This window comes from Engystomops pustulosus, chromosome 10, assembly GCF_040894005.1.
Source record: "Engystomops pustulosus chromosome 10, aEngPut4.maternal, whole genome shotgun sequence".
Taxonomy (NCBI): domain Eukaryota; kingdom Metazoa; phylum Chordata; class Amphibia; order Anura; family Leptodactylidae; genus Engystomops; species Engystomops pustulosus.
In genome coordinates this window covers 96,169,665-96,196,834 of record NC_092420.1, presented here as the reverse complement: position 1 = coordinate 96,196,834, position 27,170 = coordinate 96,169,665, and the positions used below count along the sequence as shown (strand labels likewise).

The 27,170-nt window shown below is 46.7% G+C and overlaps 1 protein-coding gene across 4 annotated transcripts in view; it reads right to left on the bottom strand.

Annotated features, from left to right (window-relative positions):
- PATJ (PATJ crumbs cell polarity complex component) overlaps positions 1-27,170 on the bottom strand; it is a 148,483-nt gene that overhangs the window by 46,754 nt on the left and 74,559 nt on the right. For all 4 annotated transcript variants that reach the window (XM_072126932.1, XM_072126935.1, XM_072126933.1 and 1 more), the window contains one exon: positions 23,348-23,459. In XM_072126932.1, the coding sequence (XP_071983033.1) occupies positions 23,348-23,459 (112 nt within the window). The remainder of the gene's footprint in view (positions 1-23,347; positions 23,460-27,170) is intronic.

The window sequence follows — 27,170 nt, the reverse complement described above, 5'->3', positions numbered from 1 at the left end:
AGACAGATGGAAAGGAGTCTGACTACGGTAACAGCTTATGTGTAGTCTGTTACCATAGAGACACTAATAATAATAATAATAATAATAATAATAATAATAATAATAATTTCTTTATATAGCGCACACAGATTATGCAGCACTGCACAAAGCAGCCCCCATGGGGCTCACAATCTAATCAACCTATCAATATGTTTTGGAGTGTGGGAGGAAACCTGAGGACCCGGAAGAAACCCACACAAACACGGAGAGAACATACAAACTCTTTGCAGATGTTGACCTTGGTGGGATTAGAACCCAGCGCTGCAAGGCATAAGCGCTACTCACTCAGTCACCGTGCCACCCAATAATAAACATGTTTCATTTTTTAGAACTCTGTTGATACATTGGGGCAGATTTACTTACCCGGTGGATTCGCGATCCAGCAGCGCGTTCTCTGCGGTGGATTCGGGTCCGGCCGGCCGGGATTCACTAAGGTAGTTCCTCCAATGTCCACCAGGTGTCGCTGCTGCGCTGAAGTTCATTGGAATGCACTGGAGTTCACCAAGCCGGGTGCAGTTAAGCACGTGTCAAGCGACACTTTTTTTTTTAAATGCAGCGGTTTTTACGAATCTGTCGGGTTTTAGTACGACCACACCCCCCCCCCCCCCGATATCCGTCACGTGCATACCGGCGCCGATGTACCACAATCCGATAGCTTGTGCCAAAATCCGAGGGCAATACAGGGAAAATCGGCACAAATCGGAAATTTTCGGATAACCCGCAAGGTCTAAGCTATCTTAGGCTAAGCATTGCTAGGGAAGGCCACTTCTTAAAGATTAGTGGAGGTCAGCACGTGGCACCGCCACAGATCAGCTGTCCTCAGAATGGAAGAGGAAGTAAACAGCGCCATTCTCTGTGTAGTGGCTGATCCAGGTCACTGCAGCCCAGATCCCAATTGAAATGAATAGCGGCTGATCTGCAGTGACCTGGTCTGACCACTACACGGAGAACGGTGCTGTCTGCTGTCTGTCCTGCAATCGGTGTGATGAGGCCATCTGTGGGGGTGCAGGGTGTCGGACCCCACTAGTATGATACAGATCTGTGAAATAGGTCCTCTGTAAGTTAGCAAAGTTACAAGTTCTGTAATAATTCAGGAACCCGCTGGATCGATCCCGAGGAGCGGGCAGTTCCAGACGTAATTGGTGCTTTGTGGTACCCGAAGAATTTAAGAAAAGGACATTGCTATGGAAACAGACGACAAAAGATGAACAAATTAAATACTAAGGGAAGGCAAAAGAAAAATCATTTGTGTTCAGAAAGAAAAAAGTGCGACTCCGACCAGAGGGAAGAATAAGGAAAAGCTCCGGAGCGACTGAAGGATCACCGAGAGACAAAGAGGAAGGAACAAGAAATTATCACATAATGTGCAAGTCAGGAGCCGCAGGAGGAGGTCTGCACAACCTACAGGTACACAGGGAGGCGACTTACCGCATCAGATACTCCCACACACAGGACCAATTACCAGGAAGTATCCAGCTAATTCACAGGAGGCAGAAATGTACTGATAGAAGAGGAGAGAAGGAGCGCAAGAGCCGACTACAAAATATTATATAGCAGTTATATTCCTGTACATAGGGGGCAGTATTATAGTAGTTATATTCTTGTACATAGGGGGCAGTATTATAGTAGTTATATTCTTGTACATAGGAGGCAGTATTATAGTAGTTATATTCCTGTACATAGGGGGCAGTATTATAGTAGTTATATTCCTGTACATAGGGGGCAGTATTATAGTAGTTATATTCCTGTACATAGGGGGCAGTATTATAGTAGTTATATTCCTGTACATAGGGGGCAGTATTATAGAAGTTATATTCCTGTACATAGGGGCAGTATTGTAGTAGTTATATTCTTGTACATAGGGGGCAGTATTATAGTAGTTATATTCTTGTACATAGGGGGCAGTATTATAGCACTTATATTCCTGTACATAGGGGGCAGTATTATAGTAGTTATATTCTTGTACATAGGGGGCAGTATTATAGCAGTTATATTCCTGTACATAGGGGGCAGTATTATAGTAGTTATATTCCTGTACATAGGGGGCAGTATTATAGTAGTTATATTCTTGTACATAGGGGGCAGTATTATAGTAGTTATATTCTTGTACATAGGGGGCAGTATTATAGTAGTTATATTCTTGTACATAGGGGGCAGTATTATAGTAGTTATATTCTTGTACATAGGAGGCAGTATTATAGTAGTTATATTCCTGTACATAGGGGGCAGTATTATAGCAGTCATATTCCTGTACATAGGGGGCAGTATTATAGTAGTTATATTCTTGTACATAGGAGGCAGTATTATAGTAGTTATATTCCTGTACATAGGGGACAGTATTATAGTAGTTATATTCCTGTACATAGGGGGCAGTATTATAGCAGTCATATTCTTGTACATAGGGGCAGTATTATAGTAGTTATATTCCTGTACATAGGGGGCAGTATTATAGTAGTTATATTCCTGTACATAGGGGGCAGTATTATAGTAGTTATATTCCTGTACATAGAGAGCAGTATTATAGTAGTTATAGTCTTGTACATAGGGGGCAGTATTATAGTAGTTATATTCCTGTACATAGGGGGCAGTATTATAGTAGTTATATTCCTGTACATAGGGGGCAGTATTATAGTACTTATATTCCTGTACATAGGGGGCAGTATTATAGCAGTTATATTCCTGTACATAGGGGGCAGTATTATAGTAGTTATATTCCTGTACATAGGGGGCAGTATTATAGTAGTTATATTCTTGTACATAGGGGCAGTATTATAGTAGTTAGATTCCTGTACATAGGCGGCAGTATTATAGTAGTTATATTCCTGTACATAGGGGGCAGTATTATAGTCGTTATATTCTTGTACATAGGGGGCAGTATTATAGTAGTTAGATTCCTGTACATAGGCGGCAGTATTATAGTAGTTATATTCCTGTACATAGGGGGCACTATTATAGTAGTTATATTCTTGTACATAGGGGCAGTATTATAGTAGTTATATTCTTGTACATAGGGGGCAGTATTATAGTAGTTATATTCCTGTACATAGGGGGCAGTATTATAGTAGTTATATTCCTGTACATAGGGGGCAGTATTATAGTAGTTATATTCCTGTACATAGGGGGCAGTATTATAGTAGTTATATTCCTGTACATAGGGGGCAGTATTATAGTAGTTATATTCCTGTACATAGGGGGCAGTATTATAGTAGTTATATTCTTGTACATAGGGGGAGTATTATAGTAGTTATATTCTTGTACATAGGGGGCAGTATTATAGTAGTTATATTCTTGTACATAGGGGCAATATTATAGTAGTTATATTCCTGTACATAGGGGCAGTATTATAGTAGTTATATTCCTGTACATAGGGGGCAGTATTATAGTCGTTATATTCTTGTACATAGGGGGCAGTATTATAGTCGTTATATTCTTGTACATAGGGGGCAGTATTATAGTAGTTATATTCCTGTACATAGGGGACAGTATTATAGTAGTTATATTCTTGTACATAGGGGGCAGTATTATAGTAGTTATATTCCTGTACATAGGGGGCAGTATTATAGTAGTTATATTCTTGTACATAGGGGGCAGTATTATAGTAGTTATATTCTTGTACATAGGGGGCAGTATTATAGTAGTTATATTCCTGTACATAGGGGGCAGTATTATAGTAGTTATATTCTTGTACATAGGGGGCAGTATTATAGTAGTTATATTCCTGTACATAGGGGCAGTATTATAGTAGTTATATTCCTGTACATAGGAGGCAGTATTATAGTAGTTATATTCTTGTACATAGGGGGCAGTATTATAGTAGTTATATTCTTGTACATAGGGGGCAGTATTATAGTGCAGCTAATAGCAGCTTCATTGCTTGTTACAAGGCAGAGCTGGGATAATCCTGCTGGGGCTCTCGGGGGTTACATTGCTGTATAATGTATATATAATCTCCATACACTCGCCATCCTCAGCCTTGGAGGGAGGGCTATACTCACTAGTCATTGCCATGGAGGGGCCCAGTTGCTGGTTATATCCTCATACATCACCAGTCTGACCTACAAGGACGCAGTGACATGGGTGATGTATGAAGAAGAGGTCACACAATAATCATTCCCTCCACAGAACATTCAGCGGGAAACCAGAGCAATATTCCAGAGAGGATCCTGAACCCTGCGCCCATCTCTGCACCAAGAAGTAACTCAGCTTTTCATCAGTCGAATGGCAAATAATAAAAATGGGTAACAATCAAATGTTTTTCACAGCTGAGGGTCTGGACCAATTGTATACGTTCCAAAAAACACTGAGCTTTTTTGATCTCAACAGTTATACAACGTAAACACAGCTGGAAACTCAACTTTCCCAGAGTCCTGAACAACACATCTACCAGACACAGCAATAGGGGAGTATGGTGACACATCTAGGTGATCTATCGCTGCACGAATGCATTAAATCATAACGGAGCAGAGAAGTCACCGCCAACAATGTGACAAACCTAAGAATAGCGGAACATAGCAGAGCCGGCCCGTAATGGCCTCAAGGGGAGGTTAGTGCCAACATAAAGCAAGACATGATAGAAACGCTGGAGCCTCAGCGGGAAGGAGAAAGACTCCAGATTACTGATGACCAATATACATCCTGTATTATACTCCAGAGCTGCACTCACTATTCTTCTGCTGGTGCAGTCACTGTGTACATACATGACATTACTTATCCTGTACTGATCCTGAGTTACATCCTGTATTATACTCCAGAGCTGCACTCACTATTCTGCTGCTGGTGCAGTCACTGTGTACATACATGACATTACTTATCCTGTACTGATCCTGAGTTACATCCTGTGTAATACTCCAGAGCTGCACTCACTATTCTGCTGCTGGTGCAGTCACTGTGTACATACATGACATTACTTATCCTGTACTGATCCTGAGTTACATCCTGTATTATACTCCAGAGCTGCACTCACTATTCTGCTGCTGGTGCAGTCACTGTGTACATACATGACATTACTTATCCTGTACTGATCCTGAGTTACATCCTGTATTATACCCCAGAGCTGCACTCACTATTCTGCTGCTGGTGCAGTCACTGTGTACATACATGACATTACTTATCCTGTACTGATCCTGAGTTACATCCTGTATTATACTCCAGAGCTGCACTCACTATTCTGCTGCTGGTGCAGTCACTGTGTACATACATGACATTACTTATCCTGTACTGATCCTGAGTTACATCCTGTATTATACCCCGGAGCTGCACTCACTATTCTGCTGCTGGTGCAGTCACTGTGTACATACATGACATTACTTATCCTGTACTGATCCTGAGTTACATCCTGTATTATACCCCAGAGCTGTACTCACTATTCTGCTGCTGGTGCAGTCACTGTGTACATACATGACATTACTTATCCTGTACTGATCCTGAGTTACATCCTGTATTATACCCCAGAGCTGCACTCACTATTCTGCTGCTGGTGCAGTCACTGTGTACATACATGACATTACTTATCCTGTACTGATCCTGAGTTACATCCTGTATTATACTCCAGAGCTGCACTCACTATTCTGCTGCTGGTGCAGTCACTGTGTACATACATGACATTACTTATCCTGTACTGATCCTGAGTTACATCCTGTAAATCTTTTATTTTATATAAAAGTGAAAAACATAACAATAATAAACATAAATAAAGCCATAACTTCTGGCAAAAGAAATACAAAAGAACAAATATAAACGAAAATAAACTTACAAAACCTCCTGGCCCAGCCACACACACACCACACACTCAGCATGAAAACAAACAAAACCTTCACCCAGTCCCACCACCTAAATTTTTTTTTTTTTTTTTTTTTTTATATCAAAATACACAGCAAAATACACATAAATAAATAAACAATAAACACAGAAATAACAATGAATATAACGGAAGTAACATTAATAACATTAAATAACATAAAATAACCTAAAATATAACTAACTAAATCCCACGCCCATCACCCTCCCCCCCCAGACACTGGTCTAACGTCCAAAGTTCGCGTTATATAGTCCAGACCAGTGCCCAGGATCGTACAGTCCAAGTCCAGTCCACCCCCCTCCCAACCTAACACCCTAACACCAACACCCCAAAACCAACCAACCTATATACACAAGAACTATAACTACATATAACTATACACACTGTACATAAGATACAAACACATTAAACATATCAACATATATCAAAACCACATAAAGCCCAGGTTCGGCGCCTGCAAGCCCCTACATCACTATAACCTCAGATACAAAACAAAAATCTACAGTGTCAGCTTCAGCCCAACACCAGGAGCGGAGATGACAGACTAAGGGACACTAAAGGAGAACCCCCTCCAAAGGAGAGAGGCCCTCCCCGTGCCCAGCCCCTCATACTCCAGAGAGCGCACCTTCACCAGGTCACCCAGAATGTTCCTAACCACCTCATCCACCGGGAGGATTTTACGCTGCGTCGAAACTAAGCACCGTGCGTTCCACGTGTGGTACCTGACCACTAGACTAACTAGGAATAACGTGCAGCGGTCCCGGCCACCCAGGCCTCTGAATGCTCCATAGGCCCACTCCGCATAGGAGAGACCGGCCAACCCGGGCCAATGGATGGAAGCGCCCACCCGGTTGTACACCTCTGTGTTAAAGGGGCACTGAAGCAGGAAGTGGTCCATGCTCTCCAGCAGGCCACCGCACTCCTCCCGGGGACAACCCCTTTCCTCAGAGCTCCTACACTTCAGATTGTCCCTCACACACAGCTTTCCATGGAAGCAGCGCCAAGTCAAGTCCCAAAACTTCAAGGGGATCCTGATGGAATTCAATAAACTCAAACCCACCCCCAGATCCCGACTTGGGCAATCCCTGAGGGCCAGAGGCTTCTGGAAATGGGTCAACAGAACCCTTTGGTCAAGGATTTTCCTCGACATGGTCCTGATCTCCCACATTCCCAGACCCCACCGGCGAATCACCTTCAGAACCGGGGTAGCGTAAGCCGGAAGATGCCCATGCGGTGTGCGAAGATCCTTCACTTGCCCTCCTGTCTCCCATTCCTGGAAGAAAGGCCGAAACCATCCCCTGCAGGAGTATACCCACGGAGGAGCCCTCTCTTTCCAGAGGTTTGCTACATTGATTTTAAGAAAGGTATTCACTAGGAACACCACAGGGTTGACCATACACAACCCTCCTTGTCTCCTCGTGCGGTAAGTAACCTCCCTCTTGATTAGGTTCAGCCTATTCCCCCATAACAGCTGGAAGAACAGACTGTAGACCCAGAGTCCAGAGGGGTTCTGGCAACATGCACACACTGCCCAGGTAAATCAGCAATGGGAGCAGGTAAGTTTTGATCAGATTAACCCTTTCTCTGAGGGTCAAAGACCAACCCTTCCACTGGTCCACCCTCTGAGCGGCGATCTTAAGCCTGCCGTCCCAGTTTTGCATGGGGTAATCCCCCTGGCCAAATTCGATGCCGAGAACTTTGGCAGAGTCTTGGGGCCCTGGAAGAGTGTCCGGGAGATCAAAGCCTGGACCTCCCTCTCCCAGCCAGAGACTCTCACACTTATCCCGGTTGATCTTGGACCCAGAAGCCTCTGAGTAGCGGTCAACCTCTGACATCACCCATTGCGCCTCCCCTCTCGAGGACACAAAAACAGTGACGTCATCAGCATACGCTACCACCCTTAGAGTGGCTTCCGGTGCTGCCCGGTCCATCCCGACTCCCACCAACGGCCCACGATCAACCCTCCTAAGGAATGGGTCAATCGCGAACACGTACAGTAGTGGGCTCAGAGGACAACCCTGGCGAACACCAGACCCAACCTCAAAAGAGCGGCCAATCCAACCGTTCACAAGCGGGAAACTCTCTGCCCCTGCGTACAAAACCTTTAGCCAATTGACAAACTCCCCCGGCAGGCCATACCTCAGAAGGACAGACCAGAGGTACTCGTGGTTAACCCGATCAAACGCTTTTGCCTGATCCAAGGACAGCAAGTACCCCTTCCAGTTACCAGCCCTGCCCTGTTCCACTGCCTCCCGGACACAAAGCACAGCACTAAATGTACTGCGGCCTGGAACAGAGCAGTGCTGGGTCCCCGAAAGGAGCCGGGGTGCAAACTGCACCAGCCGATTAAACAGCACCTTTGCCAAAACCTTTCTGTCCGTATTGAGAAGCGCTATGGGACGCCAGTTCTCAATACGAGATCGGTCCTTACCCTTTGACAGGATGATCAGGGCAGACCTCCTCATTGACTTCGGCAGAGCGCCCGAGGAAAGACACTCTTTGAATACCTCAGTCAAGAGGGGAACCAAGGCGTCCTTAAAGGTCTTATAAAACTCAGATGTTAAGCCATCCGGACCCGGCGATTTCTTGAGGGCGAGCCCTTCAATCGCCCGGCTGACTTCCTCTTCCCTGATCATCTCTGTCAAAACATCAAGAGAAGGGTCTACTCCTGGCTCAGGGACAGTTTCAGCCAGGAAAGCCGACATCACATCCCGATCTAGATCCTTCCTGCCCAAGAGGTGCGAGTAGAAGGATCTGACGACCTCCAGAATCCCTGATCTGGACCTTTTCAGGGATCCCGTACTGTCAACCAGTCCTGTGACAACTTTACCATTCACTGACATCTTGCAGTTTCTGTAAGGGTCGGGCGAGCGGTATTTCCCGTAATCCCTCTCAAAAACCAAAGATGCGTGTCTATCGTACTGACACCTCTTCAGCAAGGATTTCACTCTGGAGATGTCCTCACGACTACCTCCAGTCGAGACGAGATGCTCGAGTTTCCTCCTCAGGCCCTGATACAGGCGGTACCTGTCCAGGCTCCTGAGGCTCGAGAGCTGGCGGAAGAATCTCGCCACCCTTTTCTTGAGCATCTCCCACCACTCTGACTTACTGCTACAAAGGCCCAGCAATGGTACCTGGCTCTGAAGAAAGTCCTCAAAGGATTGTCTTATCTCTGCTTCTTCCAGGAGAGACGAATTGAGCTTCCAGTAGCCTCTTCCCATCCGGGGGGTCTCTGTAACATTCAGAGAAAACAAAATTAGACAGTGGTCGGAGAACTCCACCTCAACAACGGACACTGCTGAAGAAATGGCTTCCTCCTTTAAATAAAACCTGTCTATTCTAGACCTACAGCTACCCCTATAATATGTGAACCCCGCGTGGCCTGGGGTGTGCCGGATGTGGACATCCACCAGGCGAGCCTCACTAGCTATGCTATTAAGAGCGACGCTATCATAAGTCAGCTTGTCTCTGGAACCTCCCCTATCCTGGGACCTCGTGACAGCATTGAAGTCCCCTCCAAAGACCACCTGCCGACTTGTAAAAAGGTAGGGCTTGATCCTCATAAAGAGACACTTCCTGTCCCACTTGGACTGGGGACCATAGATGTTAATTAGGCGAAGTTCTTGTCCCTTCATGAGGACATCCATGATCAGGCACCTCCCCATTTCTAACTCAATAACTCGTCGGCATTCTACCGGTGCGGTAAAAAGGACCGCCACTCCGCTATACGGCTCGGCCGCAAGAGACCAATAGGAAGGCCCGTGTCTCCATTCCCTCTTAGCTTTAAACACGGCCGCCAAATCTGGCAGCCTGGTCTCCTGCAAAAATAAAATGTCGGCTTCAACACGGCCGAGAAAATCAAAGGCCGCAAATCTAGCCGCATCAGACTTAATGCTGGCGACATTAATGGACGCCAGCGTCAACGGAGTGGGTGCCGCCATCATGAGTGATTGAGTTAGACAGCTTTTTTCTTACTATTTCCCTTCCCCCGACTCTCCTCTGAGGATGATCCCTTTTCCCTTCAGAATTGGGGCAACTTCTTTTTAACGAAATTGAGGTGTCCATGTTATTACTGGCCCCCAAGGACCCACCCGGACCACCCTCTCCTTCGTCCTTGTCTCCTGGCTCTGAGTCAGTCTCCCACTCTGAGGACCCAGCATCCCCAGAGGATAGAGACTCGGCGCCCCCTGCAGGCTGCTCCGCCGCCACCTCCAGAACCCCACCCTCAGCCTCTCCTTCCGAGGAGGCGATCTCATCGAGGGTGAGGAACTGGTTGGAAAGCTCAACCAGAGGGGAGGAAGTTTTCCCTTCCTTAGGTACCTTAGATAGGCCGCGTTTTTTCTTTTTCTGCTTGCGCTTATTTTCTAGCCAAATCCTGTTATCCTCATCCATACTCTCATAATGGGAGGACGTGGAGGACATGGCACCTTTCTCGCGCTCCATCCTCCTGACCTCCTCATCCAACTCATCATCCCTCAGGGCCTCAGTAGCATGACCAGCCTCTGAGGAAGGACCAAGGGTCACCCCAGCAACCTGAGGCTTCCCCAGTTCTCTCCCTTTTTGTCTGGCTTCAAGCCGCCTTAACTGAGAAGGTGACTTATTCTTACTTTTCTTCACAGGCCCCTCAGCTCCTCCACCTCTGCTGGTACCTTCCCCAGCAGAAGCAACCTCATGGCTCTCCTCCACTGGGGTCACACCCGCATTGGCAAAGGAGCGAGGACAACGGCTGAAAGGGTGACCGAGCTCACCACACAGGTTACACCTAATGTCCTTACAGGATGCAGCGAGATGACCTAGCCCACCACACAAAGCGCACTTCTGCACTTGGCAGCTGGCGCTAAAGTGTGTGGGGTCACCGCACCTGTGACAGACCTTCGGCTGCCCCTGGTAGAAAATCAGGATTCTGTCCCGCCCAAGAAAGGCTGAAGAGGGAATGTGGGCGACTGTGCCGCCTGAACACTTCAACTTCATCATGAAGGTCCAGGCCCCAGACCAAATGCCAAATTCATCGCGGTTTTTCTGAGGTACCTGTACAACCTCACCATAACGACTGAGCCAAGTCATGATGTCCATGCAAGAAAGTGACTCGTTACGGGTCAAAACGGTCACTTTCTTGACTGTGTTTTGGCGAGACACTGCTTGCACAGCAAAGTCTCGCCATGCGGGCTCGTTCTTTGCCAGCTCATAATTCGACCAGAAGAGCTCTAAGCCCTCCGGCCGAACAAAGCTGACATCGAACTCCGGAGTACCATAAGGATGTATCAGGGCAAAGATGTCACTAGCCCTGAAGTTCATCTTCAGGAGGAGCTCCACCACCCTTGACCTGGGTGGGCATGCGTCACTGCCCCTCCAGCGAAGACGAACCACATTCCTACGGGCAGCTCCGGGCCCGGTTGTGGGTAAAGACCATACAGTCTCTCCCCCCCTTTTCTCTTGGAAGGCTGCCAGGCCATGCCTGTCTGTCCAGAAGGACAGATCAACATCTCTCCCCTCTACAGTGATTGACCTTTCCCCTCTCCTGAGAGCCTCCAGAAGACGCCTTTGCAAAACGCTGTTCCCAGAGCCAGGAGACAAGGAGTTAACCCCACTTGCCCCAGCGGTGACACTCGCATAGCTCCTTATGGGAGCGGCCACCACTGGGGGTGCAGATGGACCAGCACTCACACCAGGATCCCCCTCAGCGCCATTCACCACCCCCACATTCACCACACTATATACATTACTGCCTCGCTTCCTTGCATCACTGCCTCGCTTCCTTGCATCACTCACACCAGCTGGGCCAGGAGGACCTGGGGTTGCCTCGGCGTCACTGGGCACTGGGGGTAGAGCTACCTCCATAGCTGATACAGCCTGAGAAGAGGCAGCTCCAACCCCGATCTTACTTGTGCCCTCTGCCTCATTGGCATTAACCCCTTGTTGTCCAGCAGTTTTTCTAAGGTTTGAGCATTGCTGCTCACTAGATGCAAGAGGCCTCCTGTCTTTATTTACTCCGGACAGTCTCTTATGGTCATCTCCAGGGTCAGATGCACCAATACAAAATAACACTTTTCCTGTGCCCTTTCCCACAGGCTGCACAAGACGCTTGGGAGGCGCCGCACCACAAGTCCCAGCAGCCCCATCACACTGCCGCTGCTCACCGGAGCTAGAGGCAGCCACAGCGCCAGGGGCCACAGGAGCCACCACCACTGCCCCTGGCACCGGGCCACCCCCCCCTCCCACTGGGGGGCAGCGCACAGTACCAGGACCTGCTGGATCGCCCTCACTGTCCGGCCTTTCGGCCGATGCCTTCCCTGCACCATCCTTGCTACTGCAAACAAGGATGGTGCTCTGCGCCATGATGGAACGTGGCTTTGCACTCTCCCCGCACCCTGGCACCGAGTCCACTGCAGGATTCGTGCTGGGCTGGGTAACGGGGCCTACACGACAGGCTGGCACTGCTGCCCGCCCGGAGGGAACAGGGAGGGGACGAAACACCAGATTCACCTCCTGAGACGCCTTGGTCTTCCTGGCTCTCTTCTTTCTCTTTAGGTCGTCATCTGGCAAATCATCGCCGAAGGAGAAGTTCTGGAGGTGAACTGGGGACTCGAGCTGACGGATCTGAGCCATTAGCGCCCCCCCCTGGCCGCTGTCATCACTTTCCTCCTCCAGGTTGGCAGAGCCGCAGCCTGATGGTAATGGCGCTTGCTCCGCAGGCAGCCTGTCGTGCGAGGCCTGCTGGTGTTGGTGCAGGCCACCAGACGGACACGGCAGGTCTTCCTCATCCTCCTCATCATCGCCATCATCCGCCTGGATCTCAAGCCCCTTCAGCTTTCTCAGCTGCTCTTGTTGCATTTTTTCAAATCTGGTGTCATTCTCAAGCTTTTCCCGGAACGGACCGCTGTTTTCACGGATAAGCCGACGCTTCTCCTCCAGAGCGGTGACCTCGGCTTTAAGCCTGTTGATGGTGGTAAGAAGATCAGGCTTCTTCTTCTTAGTGGCCACCCCCGCTAGGGCCAAGGTCTCCCTTATCTCCTCCTGGAGCCTCCTCAGCGCTTTTCCAGCTTCCTCGTACTCACGGAGGTGCTCAGCAATCCGGGAGCCATAGATGGAAGCAGACTCCCGGGCCTTAAGTTCACCACATGCTTTTTGCACACCTCCGTGAGCACCCAGCTTTTCAGCTGAACCACCCAGCTTTCCTGCACAGTCACTCAGCTTTCCAGGAGGAGCACTCAGGCTGATGTTACTTGCCTTGATCTTCTGTGAACCGGAGACCTTGCGGCTTCCCTGGGTCTTGGGGGTGGCAGCCGAGGTCACATCGCTGCGTCCTTGGCTCCGGGCAGATCTTCTCACCCATTCTGCTTTGGCCGGTAACTTGTTTCTCCTGCCCCCCGCCGGCCTGGTCCGGGAGGCAGAAGCCTGGGATTTTCCTGGCTCACTCATCCCAGTAACCCACTCCCTCCCTGGGGAGGAGAGAGCAGGCCTGGGTGGATGGAGATTGCTCCAGGTGGTGCAGGAGCTCAGCAGCACACAACCACACCCTCCAACAGCTCACAGCAGAATGAGTCAGCACGAACTATTCTGCTGCTGGTGCAGTCACTGTGTACATACATGACATTACTTATCCTGTACTGATCCCGAGTTACATCCTGTATTATACCCCAGAGCTGCACTCACTATTCTGCTGCTGGTGCAGTCACTGTGTACATACATGACATTACTTATCCTGTACTGATCCTGAGTTACATCCTGTATTATACTCCTGAGCTGCACTCACTATTCTGCTGCTGGTGCAGTCACTGTGTACATACATGACATTACTTATCCTGTACTGATCCTGAGTTACATCCTGTATTATACTCCTGAGCTGCACTCACTATTCTGCTGCTGGTGCAGTCACTGTGTACATACATGACATTACTTATCCTGTACTGATCCTGAGTTACATCCTGTATTATACTCCAGACCTGCACTCACTATTCTGCTGCTGGTGCAGTCACTGTGTACATACATGACATTACTTATCCTGTACTGATCCTGAGTTACATCCTGTATTATACTCCAGAGCTGTACTCACTATTCTGCTGCTGGTGCAGTCACTGTGTACATACATGACATTACTTATCCTGTACTGATCCTGAGTTACATCCTGTATTATACCCCAGAGCTGCACTCACTATTCTGCTGCTGGTGCAGTCACTGTGTACATACATGACATTACTTATCCTGTACTGATCCTGAGTTACATCCTGTATTATACCCCAGAGCTGCACTCACTATTCTGCTGCTGGTGCAGTCACTGTGTACATACATGACATTACTTATCCTGTACTGATCCCGAGTTACATCCTGTATTATACCCCAGAGCTGCACTCACTATTCTGCTGCTGGTGCAGTCACTGTGTACATACATGACATTACTTATCCTGTACTGATCCCGAGTTACATCCTGTATTATACCCCAGAGCTGCACTCCCTGCCCTGCAGTTTTGAGGTGGGAATACACTATAATAACTTTGTGTTCCTGGTCTGGCAGTGTGATTTATGTCCTCGCGCAGGATGTTTTGCTGTATTATTGATGACTGTGAGAATAACTGCAGGAACCGCCACAGAGACAGCACCAGATATTAGTTCAGTGAGGTTAGAGACTTCATATAGAGCGGCGGAGTTGTACCCCTCTGTCAGAGCGATGTGACTCCCCCAACACCTGGGCTGGAGTGTTGCATCCCAAACCCCAGCAGATGATTATCCGGAGCTGTAGATGACCCCCTCTGCCGCGGAGCGGATGATGTGTTCCTTCCTGCAGTTAATTTCAGCACAAAGCGGAGTCCTATTGATTTCCCGGGAGCGGAGCGCAGGGTGACAAATCTCCTGCCTCCTCTACCTGTAATATAAATGGCTCCTGCGCCGCGTCCGCTGCCCCTCGCTGTGAGGACTTAATCAGTGCGCAGTCAGACGGCCGGGGGAGGGGATTTAAAGGGATTCACTAGATATTTGTAAATAAAAGTTATATCATTGTATAATGAAGAGTTCTAGAACTTATACCTAGATCGTTTCTATTGTGGAACACCCCTTTAAATTATCAGTAGTGACGAGGAATATCAAATATAATGAGCATTAATGCTGGACAGGGCAGGATAGGATACATATATTTCAAAGATGAGGAATGTCATTGCACAGAATAGTTATTTGTGGGGAACATCATAAGGTTGTGTCATTGCACATAGAGACACTTATATAGGGGTTAAAGATCTGCATTCCTGAAACAAAGCTCCAAATCATGCGCCAACATTGAATCTGACTGCCATCAGCCGCCACTAGGAGGAGCTAAAACACCTTCTGAAGACTAGGTTATGGAGTTCAATGATAATGCATTAGACAGGAGTCTCCCGAGTCCCTCTGCCCATAGCGGGGGCATAAAGTAATGTAGTTCTTCAATTTTATAGCTGCGTTACATAAAACTAATACATTGGAACAAAATCACCCTGTTACAGGACAAGCTGGGATCTGTAGTCCCACCATAGACAGACTTACAGATGGCAGACTGCTGCACTATGGGGGTCATTTATTAAGGGCCCGAACCGCGTTTTTATGTCGAATTACCCGAATTTTTCTGTTTTGCACAGATTTTCCATGAATTGCCCCGGGTTTTTGGCGCAAGCGATTGGATTGTGCGCAAAGGCGCCAGCATGCACGCGACGGAAATGAGGGGGGGGGCGTGGCCGTACGAAAAGGCGACGGATTTGATAAAACCGCCGCATTTAAATAAAAGTTCGCTGGACAAACGCTTACCTGCACCCAGCGGAGGACAGTGAACTTCAGTGTACTCTGATGAACTTCACCGCAGCAGCGACACCTGGTGGACGTCGGAGGAACTGCTTTAGTGAATCGCCGGAAGACCCGAATCCTCCACACAGAACGCACTGCTGGATCGCGAATGGACCGGGTAAGTAAATCTGCCCCTATGTGTTCATACCTAGTCCCATTAGGATATAGTGGCTGATAACAGAGAACAGTACACTGCATTCCAATGCAGTGACAATGTAGAGGAGTCTGACGGCAGGTGAGACTTTCTGGATTTCAAGCGGAAACAAATTGTAATTAACTTCCCGCAGCCCCCTCCCTGCCCCGGCACCGATGCTCCTGCCCTCTAAGGCATCTCCAAATTAAAATCCTGATTAGTTAGAAACTCTTCTGCGTACATTCAGTCTCTGCCCCCTCCATGTGCTATGTGGGCAGGATAGTTTATATTCTGTACAGGTCATCACAGGACACATATACACACATGTAGCAGAGCTGAGAGGGTCATTACGGTTTGTTAACATTTTGCTAGTATGTTTCAGCTTTCTTGTTTTTTTGGTTTTATGTTTACAGCAAAAACATAGCAAATATGAAAAGGGATCTGTTATTCCAGGATTGTAGCTTCTCCAAGTGCACTGGGGACAGGTCCTCACACTGCTGTGCTCTGTGCCTCTCTGCAGCCAGTGATAGCGGTCTGTTTACAGATTTCTACATGGACAATACCTGTGTATATTGTTAGTAGTAGCAGGACTGTGATATATGGATCTATATTCCAGGATTATAGCTTCTCCAAGTGCACTGGTTATGTGTCCTCACACTGCTGTGCTCTGTGCTCTCTGCAGCCAGTGTTATGTATTGTCCCTGGAGAGATGTGTAATCAGACCTCACACTGCTGTGCTCTGTGCTCTCTGCAGCCAGTGTTATGTATTGTCCCTGGAGAGATGTGTAATCAGACCTCACACTGCTGTGCTCTGTGCTCTCTGCAGCCAGTGTTATGTATTGTCCCTGGAGAGATGTGTAATCAGACCTCACACTGCTGTGCTCTGTGCTCTCTGCAGCCAGTGTTATGTATTGTCCCTGGAGAGATGTGTAATCAGACCTCACACTGCTGTGCTCTGTGCTCTCTGCAGCCAGTGTTATGTATTGTCCCTGGAGAGATGTGTAATCAGACCTCACACTGCTGTGCTCTCTCTGCAGCCAGTGTTAGGTATTGTCCCTGGAGAGATGTGTAATCAGACCTCACACTGCTGTGCTCTGTGCTCTCTGCAGCCAGTGTTATGTATTATCCCTGGAGAGATGTGTAATCAGACCTCACACTGCTGTGCTCTGTGCTCTCTGCAGCCAGTGTTATGTATTGTCCCTGGAGAGATGTGTAATCAGACCTCACACTGCTGTGCTCTGTGCTCTCTGCAGCCAGTGTTATGTATTGTCCCTGCAGAGATGCGTAATCAGACCTCACACTGCTGTGCTCTGTGCTCTCTGCAGCCAGTGTTATGTATTGTCCCTGGAGAGATGTGTAATCAGACCTCACACTGCTGTGCTCTGTGCTCTCTGCAGCCAGTGTTACGTATTGTCCACGGAGAGATGTGTAATCAGACCTCACACTGCTGTGCTCTGTGCTCTCTGCAGCCAGTGTTACGTATTGTCCACGGAGAGATGTGTAATCAGATCTCTGTGTATATTGTTAGTAGCAGCAGGACTGTGATATCGATGTATATTACAGTATTGTGGGGATGTGTCCTCACACCGCTGTGCTCTCTGCATTGTGCTGCCCCACAGCTCCTTTCATTTGCTCTGAGTGACTGCTGACGCATTCATCCAGAATCCAGCTACATTTTGTATTCAGAGGAGAGGAGCAGCTCAGTGCACAGAGCACAGCAGTGCGAGTACATACCCCCTAGGGTGTGATGTGTGATTTTGCATAGGACTGCACATACTGTTGTAGTGGAGATCTCATGGGGACATAAGATGTTCCTTCTGTGCTTTCACTGGAGTCAACAAAGCAAACTCAGCACAACTACATCTGCCTCAAAATAACAACTTCTTCTCTACTACACCTGATGTTACCGCAGACCGGGACTAACATATGTATTCAATCCCAATGCACCAAGACATGGGGGGGAAAGCTCAGCTCTGCTACATCTGTACTCAATGACTACACATGTGACACTAAGCATCTACCACCTACATACACAATGTGACAAACTCAGCTCTGTACTTTTCACCAGCGAGCGTTGTACATGTAACAATGTCCAAACCACAAACAAGTCCAGAGCAGTCATCTAAAGTCCTCACAACTACACCTCACCATCCAGCACTGCTACATCTGAGAGTTTCTACATACAGAACAATATTATAAAAAGGTTTACTAGGCTTGTTATAGTGATAAATTCAGCTCTGCTACATATGAGCCCCAAAAGGTTTGCTACATTTTACCCCTTAGTTCTGCTTCATCTGTAATATAAGAAGTCATTCAAGGACTTTACATGCTGTGATAAATTCAGCTCTGCTACATACAACCTCTTTGGCTCTGCTACATCCCCTAGCTGCGCTTTATGTGACCCTCATTCCCCTGCTACATCCCAAGCTCTGCTATTCCTGTGATACAAGGTCTAAACCTGTAACAATTTCAGAGTTATCCTTAAAGGATCACAAGCTTTGTGATAAGTTCAGCTCTGCTACATCCAACGCTCTTAGCTCTGCTACTTCTGTACTAATTGATTGACCACATCACCATGCGAGACCCCCAGCCTCCGGCACAATAGAGGATGCATGTAGGATGGAGGCGGCTCTTACCTGGGAAGCCCCCCTGCACCATGGCTGATCCAGGGTGGGCTCAGCGCGGCTGCATCGCTGGACTTCACTCTGCAGGAGGCTACAATCCCCTCGATCTCCTCCGATGACCTTGGGCCTAGAATTGTGTCCCCTCCACCACGAGATGCGATCAATTAGCCAGACGCGAGCGGAGGCAGCCAGGCTCGTCCGCCAGCAGATGGGCTCTAACTAGTAAAGTACGCCGCGGCGGCTCTGCTGCATCTGACCCACTGAGACGACAGCCCAGCTGCTACAGCGGCTGCATGGGAACCACATCACTCAGCATCCGTGCAAAGGGGGGGCAACACAGCAATGACAATGCCACAACTTCTCACAATATACTCACAGTCCTCTAAATCTCTGCTGGATGTCAATGAATGGAAAACTGTCCTGATCAACCACTTCCACCACTGCACAAATCTCTCTTCATAGTTTGTTACAATGTATCAGCGCAGATAAAAGCCGCCAGTCTAGAGCAGATGTTTGTGAGAAATTGATAGATAGTTGTCTTATCTAGGCGATACAATCACAGCAACGGATACGGTATTTCAGAGCGGGGCTTCTGTTCCACTGTATCAGAAACACCCCGGGACAAAGAGAGGAGTCCTGAACCCCAATAGCACAAGGCAATAGAAACACCACATACAATATATGCAACAGAGACTGAGATCTCTGCTTGCTGTCAACTAATAGGAACCATCAGTGTGTCCTCACACTGCTGTGCTCTTAGCTCTTTGAATTAAGCAAATCCACCGCGCTTCCTTTTGCTCTAAGGGACTATTGTAATATTTAACCAGAAGTCGGAAACTGCTTTATAGGGGAGCAGCTGTATACAGAAAGCTAGAGGATAGACCCCCAGTACAATACTGGAATGTAAATCCAAATTTCACAGTCCTGCTACTACTAAAAACATACACAAAAGGTATAAGAGCACGTCTCCTGGGACAATTGCCAACATCGGCTGCAGAGAGCTCAGAGCACAACAGTGAGAGGACATGTACCCAGTGCTCTTGGAAAATCTAAAATCCTTGAATATAAATCCATATATCACAGTCCTGCTGCTACTAACAATATACACCGAGGTCCTATTACACATCTCTCCAGGGAGAATACATAACACTGGCTACAAAAAGCACAAAGCACAGCAGTGTGAGGACACGCCCCCAGTGCACTTGGAAAATCTACGATCCTGAAATACAAATCCATATATCACAGTCCTGCTGCTACTAACAATATACACAAAGGTCTGACTACACATCTCTCCAGGGGCAGTACATAATACGGGCTGCAATCTGTTGGGTCACAGCTGATGACAGATCCCTTTAAGAGTCTCTTGCACAGACTATTAAGGGGATGATGTTCTCCGCTGATCGCGATGTGAAAGTAGATTGTAGATTCTATAAATATATGTAAAACGCCCCAATGCAATCAGCAGGAGATGGAGGAGATTATATCCCTGCAGACACTACGGGATCTGCACCCTCCTTACTAGACTACCCTACCCCCGGCACCCCGTTCTCCTGTCCCCCCTCCCACGCTTGTAAACAAACTGATTGTCAGCTCTGGGCAATGTACAGATACATTGTATAACCATCGCCGATCCTGCTCCATTCATTCCTGCTACAGCAGTGACATCTTGTGGTGGAATTGAGAAATGCATCCAGAATTTATTCATGGGAATATTATATATACAGCAAAACAAAGATATTCCAAACTCACTGCAAACAGCCATCAGGCTGCAGCTCATGGCGCCTCTAGTATCACAAGTATTAAAGACATGTATATACACCGGATCAGTCACGTCCGCTAGAACACAAGGCCCGCGGGCCAAATCCAGCCTGCGGCCCTGTGTTATCCGGCTCGTCCCCCTAGAGCAGCATGTGTTAGGGTGCTCAGATACTCACCTTTACCCGCTTGTCTTTATTGAGCGCTGGCTGTATGCTCCGGCTCTGAAACCGACACACGCTATGATGTCATCACACCCAGTCTGCTGCCTTCAGAGCCGACACGTACAGGTGGCGCCCATAAGAGTAAAGACGACTAAGGGTGAAGACACACATGGCGTTTTTGGGCCGTTTCTGGGCCGTTTTTACTAAGTGCTTTTTCAGATCGTTAAAAACGCATGCGTTAAAAAACGCATCCGTCTTTTAAAAACGCATGCGTTTTTTGAAAACGCATGCGTTTTTGTCCGTTTTTCATTGCGCAATTTCGGAAAACGGACAAAAACGCATGCGTTTTTAAAAAACGGATGCGTTTTTTAACGCATGCGTTTTTAACGTTCTGAAAACGCACTTAGTAAAAACGGCCCAAAAACGCCATGTGTGTCTTCACCCTAAGGGTGAAGACACACATGGCGTTTTGGGCCGTTTTTGGGCCGTTTTTACTAAGTGCGTTTTCAGATCGTTAAAAAACGCATCCGTTTTTTGAAAATGCATGCGTTTTTGTCCGTTTTTCCGAAATTACGCAATGTAAAACGGACAAAAACGCATGCCTTTTCAAAAAACGCATGCGTTTTTAAAAAACGGATGCGTTTTTTAACGCATGCGTTTTTAACGATCTGAAAACGCACTTAGTAAAAACGGCCCAAAAACGGCCCAAAAACGCCATGTGTGTCTTCACCCTAATGCTGCTGCAGGGGAGCGAGGAAAGGTGAGTAAATGTGGGGACACTTTGGCTGGTGTGGGGGCACAGTGGTTATGCCACTCTTAGGTTATTTAACAATACAGGGGGTATGGAAAGTATTCAGACCACTTTAAATTTTTCACTCCATTTCACTGCAATTGGTAAGAGCAAAAAAGTTATTTTTTTGTCCATTTTTGGCCACTCTGCCCCTCCCAGTGATGGCCACTCCCCCCCCCCCTTCAGTAATGAGCACTCTGCCCCTCCCAGTGATCACCCCCCCCCCCTCCAGTAATGAGCACTCTGCTCCTGCCTGCCCGGTCACTGCTCCGAAGCTGGAGCTGCACAGGCGCGGGCCTGCTGTTCTGCGCATGCGCAGATTCGTTGGATGAGGGCGCGTAGCTACGAGGAGCTGCAAGCCGAAGATTTTTGGGAGGAGAAAAGAGGCTACTGGGGCGTGGAGTAGCCGTGCCATGTAACCTCAGCTGTGGCTACTCCACGCCCCAGTAGCCGCGTAAGAAATTTTACATATAGGGATAATAAAACTTATCAAAAAAGTGCGGGGACGTGAGGATTAGCCCTGAAAAGGGCTATCCTCACTTCCTATTGATCCCCCTACCACCCTATCTACCTTTATAGGTAGATTTGTGGTGGTAGGTTCCCTTTAGGAATATGGAGGCCACTGTGCTCTTAGGAACCTTTAGTGCTGCAGAAATTCTTCTGTAGCCTTGGCCAGATCTGATCCTTGGCACAATTCTGTCTCTGAGCTCCTTGGGCAGTTCCTTAGACCTCATGATTCTCATGTGCTCTGACATGCACTGTGAGCTGTGAGCCTCTTCTAATCAAGACCAATCAGTCTAATTAAACACAGCTGGACTCCAATGAAGGAGTAGAACCATGGAGGATAAGAATTAAATGGACAGCATGTGAGTTATACATGAGTGTCAGAAAAGGGGCTGAATACTTATAACCATGTGATATTTCAGTATTTCTTGTTTAATAAATTAGCAAAATATCTCAATTTTTTTGTTTTGTTTTTTCAGTCAAGATTGGAACATTTGAAGTGTGTGCATTAATGAACACGAAAAGGAACTTTTTTGATCTCACCAACTCACTGCAATGAAACAGAGTGAAAAATTTTAAGGGGTCTGTATCGGTCCCCACTGTATCTTCAGGTTTTGTGGTTGCCCTCGAATGGCTGATTGTAATGATAATACTGTATAAATGTAACTACTTAGCAGATCAGGTAGATACATTTTTACAGTAATAATATTAAATTAATCCCTTTTAGGACAACCACGAGGCTGAGGTGGCCCCCAATGAAATGGAATTTGACCCCCCTGTTCTAGAAGCTCTGCAGCAAGTGTAAAATACTGGGGCCATATGATGCCATACAGGGGCCACACAGAACCTCTGGCTCCACAGAAGGACTGGGACTTCATGTCGCCCCCATGTCTGCCATGTACAGGATCCCTGCTCCATGAAGAGAACTGATCAACTGTGCCACCTACTGGCCAAAACGAGTACAACATGTGACCAAATGTAGACTCAAAAAGAAGCAGCGATCCATGGGGAGAACAGCAGACATTTCAGCTGATGTACATTGGGTGAATTACTCCTGTAGATGAGGCTTCTTGGTGTGGTGGAAGCTGTGGCAGAGCAGGGGGTCATAAGACAAGACCTGATGTAACTCACCTGCCCCCCCCCCCAGTGACACCTGAGACTGTAAAGCTATTGGGTCATGTGACACCAGGAAGCGATAATTGGGTACAATTTTGGGTGTAGTAACTTATGTTTTCTGTGTGTTGTGTTTTATTGTATTGTGTTATTTTAAAGGAACCGCACATTTACACTATTACAAGCCAAACACTGACTTCTACACTTTGTATCAAAGTGTCATATCTACAGTGATGTCCCGTGGAAAAAATGAAATAAAAATATATCCAGATATCTGAGGGGTGGACTGACTTTTGTGAAATGCAATAAATTGATATTAGATAGACGAGCTGCCCGGGATAGGAAATAACTGCTAAATAGAATGGGTTAACATATTATTTTATATGTATCTCTCTCTGACAGTCTCTTTCGGCGGACATACATGCTCAGCTTTATATAGTAGATATGAAATAGATATTCGACAGAGACAGACGGATGAGTTACAGAGATAGATAGATAGATAGATAGATAGACAGACAGATAGATACAATGTAGCTAAAGATGTTATAATTTTTCTTTGTTCACCCAAATATTAAGAAAATACTAATTTGATTACAAGAAAAATACAGCAAACTCTTCTCTTACCATCGGTTTCCACATCAGACTCAAATCTGGATGAGTCGGGGCTGGAGGACTCTCTATACGGAGGAGGAAGCTTCATCGGCGGAGGAGGACCGGCGAGTACAGGGGAGATGCTCTGGAGAAGACGCATAGGTGTTAAAATCTTATTCATATCCGATAATATGTAAAACATTACAAACTTTCTAACATTTAAGAAAAACAGATATTTTTTACCGCTGCCAAAAGTCAAATTCATAACAGAGAGAATATTTGACTTTACCATGAAAATCAGTGTTTTCTACAGCCGGGGGTAACAAATATTACACAGAAACATAGCGATGGATAATAAATCATGATAACATCTTATACTTTAAGGAGTAAAGAAGCAGCCACACATCTACAATATGGAAACAAAATAATAATTTCATTAATTTACTGGATGGTGATAAATAAGAAAAGTTTCATTAATTTATGAAAGGTTTAAAAAATTTTTATATAATTAAAAAAAAAAATTAAAAAAATAATCAAAATCAAAGTTGGAGCAGCAATTCGATCACAACCCCCGAATCACCACAACAACAGCAATTCTACATTTCCATGAAATATTGTAAATTTGTAAAGGACGAGCACAAAATAATTAAAAAATAATGAAGTAAATAGAAAATAAATCTGAAAATAATTGCTGTGGTTACCTGGCAGAGCCGCAGGCAGCGGGCGCAGTAGAACCGCGGAGAGTCGCCCTGAGTGAACATGGTGCCAGTGCTGTGAGCACCCGCTGCCCGCGTCTTGTGTATCATAGGGCGACTATTACCTCTCGGGGTTATATTTGGATCAGATAACAGGTTTTATTTAATTATGCAATAGATCTCTCTGCTAATAGCAAAGTGCACTTATGGAGAGAGAAGACGCTGTAACAAAAAGCCAGCGAGGACAGAAACTGCACAGGAGGAGAACACGGGTGCAAAAGGAATGGGAGCAAAAATGGTCAAAACACAAGGAAAATCAAAACCAGTAACAGCAAGAGGCACCAAGAACCAGTCATGGTGCTGGGCACCAGGAAAAGGGCAACCAGTCATGGCACCAGGCATAGGGGAGCCAGTCATGGCACCAGGCATAGGGGAGCCAGTCATGGCACCAGGCATAGGGGAGCCAGTCATGGCACCAGGCATAGGGGAGCCAGTCATGGCACCAGGCATAGGGGAGCCAGTCATGGCACCAGGCATAGGGGAGCCAGTCATGGCACCAGGCATAGGGGAGCCAGTCATGGCACCAGGCATAGGGGAGCCAGTCATGGCACCAGGCATAGGGGAGCCAGTCATGGCACCAGGCATAGGGGAGCCAGTCATGGCACCAGGCATAGGGGAGCCAGTCATGGCACCAGGCATAGGGGAGCCAGTCATGGCACCAGGTATAGGGGAGCCAGTCATGGAACCGAGCACCAGGAATAAGGGAACCAGTCATGGCACCGGGAATAAGGGAACCAGTCATGGCACCGGGCACCAGGAATAAGGGAAGCAATCATGGCACCTGGTTCCAGGAATAGGGGAACTAGTCATGGTACTGGGGCACCAAGAAAAGGGGAACCAGAGTCATGGCACCGAGCACCAGGAAACTGGAACCAGTCATGGCCACGGGCACCAGGAAAAGGGCAACCAGTCGTGGCCATGGGCACCGGGAAAAGGGCAACCAGTCGTGGCCATGGGCACCGGGAAAAGGGCAACCAGTCGTGGCCATGGGCACCGGGAAAAGGGCAACCAGTCGTGGCCATGGGCACCGGGAAAAGGGCAACCAGTCATGGCACCGAGCACTAAAAAGATGACACTGACAGAGGGAATCAGATCTAAGACTGGGAACCCAAAAGAAGAATGGGCATCACAAAGAGATGGCACCCGGGTGAAGGGTGCTCCTGTGCTGCTGGGGAATCCAATACCCTAAAGGGGTGGAGTTTGATGTAGTTATCACTGGAGGAGTCACTGCACAACTTATGTCCTGAATTTACTTCTAAAAAGTTTTTAGGTTCTAATTCAAAGATTTAAATTCTGATCAAAATCATCACAACAAACAAAAATAGGAACAAAAGATATAACAAAAAGTCTAAAAAAAGTGAGAAAGTGGTAAATATCCAGCAGCCGCTAAGTAAGAAATGACATGCAATCAGGCGGCTGATTAGTGGCGATAATTACTGGAGGCCGAGGATGAATATCAATGCTGCACTCTGGGAAATCACTTAATTGAATAGGTTCTTGTTTATTTAAAAGTGAAAACGCCATCTGGAGAATCCACCGAGACGAGAAGATACAACAAATACAGGAAAGAAAAAATAATAACTTAAATAAAAAAATATAGAGACAGGTTATAATTATAGCATCAAAATAGTCCCGATGATTGAGAGCAGCATAATCACCGAGACACGAGGAAGACAAAGTGTTAATTAGTAATAATTGATATGTCATTTCCTAAAATATAAATGTCCCACCTGTTAACTGTTTGCCAAACAAAGACTCATACCCTAGAGCTGCACTCACTATTCTGATGCTGCTGCAGTCACTGTGTACATACATGACATTACTTATCCTGTACTGATCCTGAGTTACATCCTGTATTATACCCTAGAGCTGCACTCACTATTCTGCTGCTGCAGTCACTGTGTACATACATGGCATTACTTATCCTGTACTGATCCTGAGTTACATCCTGTATTATACCCCAGAGCTGCACTCACTATTCTGCTGCTGGTGCAGTCACTGTGTACATACATGACATTACTTATCCTGTACTGATCCTGAGTTACATCCTGTATTATACTCCAGAGCTGCACTCACTATTCTGCTGCTGGTGCAGTCACTGTGTACATACATGACATTACTTATCCTGTACTGATCCTGAGTTACATCCTGTATTATACCCCAGAGCTGCACTCACTATTCTGCTGCTGGTGCAGTCACTGTGTACATACATGACATTACTTATCCTGTACTGATCCTGAGTTACATCCTGTATTATACTCCAGAGCTGCACTCACTATTCTGCTGCTGGTGCAGTCACTGTGTACATACATGACATTACTTATCCTGTACTGATCCTGAGTTACATCCTGTATTATACCCCAGAGCTGCACTCACTATTCTGCTGCTGGCGCAGTCACTGTGTACATACATGACATTACTTATCCTGTACTGATCCTGAGTTACATCCTGTATTATACTCCAGAGCTGCACTCACTATTCTGCTGCTGGTGCAGTCACTGTGTACATACATGACATTACTTATCCTGTACTGATCCTGAGTTACATCCTGTATTATACCCTAGAGCTGCACTCACTATTCTGCTGCTGCAGTCACTGTGTACATACATGGCATTACTTATCCTGTACTGATCCTGAGTTACATCCTGTATTATACCCCAGAGCTGCACTCACTATTCTGCTGCTGGTGCAGTCACTGTGTACATACATGACATTACTTATCCTGTACTGATCCTGAGTTACATCCTGTAGATCTTTTATTTTATATAAAAGTAAAAAAAACATAACAATACAAACAAAACATAATATACAATATATACAATATCTTACCTGCTGGTCCAGCCCCATTCATACCTAGCAAAAATAATAACTTACAATACACCAAAATGAATAAACACCAAATACCACAACCCCCACCCAACCGATTATTACATCCTAAACCAAACCAATAACAAACACAAGCCACACCCACAAATAAACATAAATGACCATAAATATACATAAATATACATAAACCCACCCCACACCCTCTAATAACAAACCACCCCACACCCATTTTTTTTTTTTTTTTTTTTAAATATATATAATAACAAACACAGAAT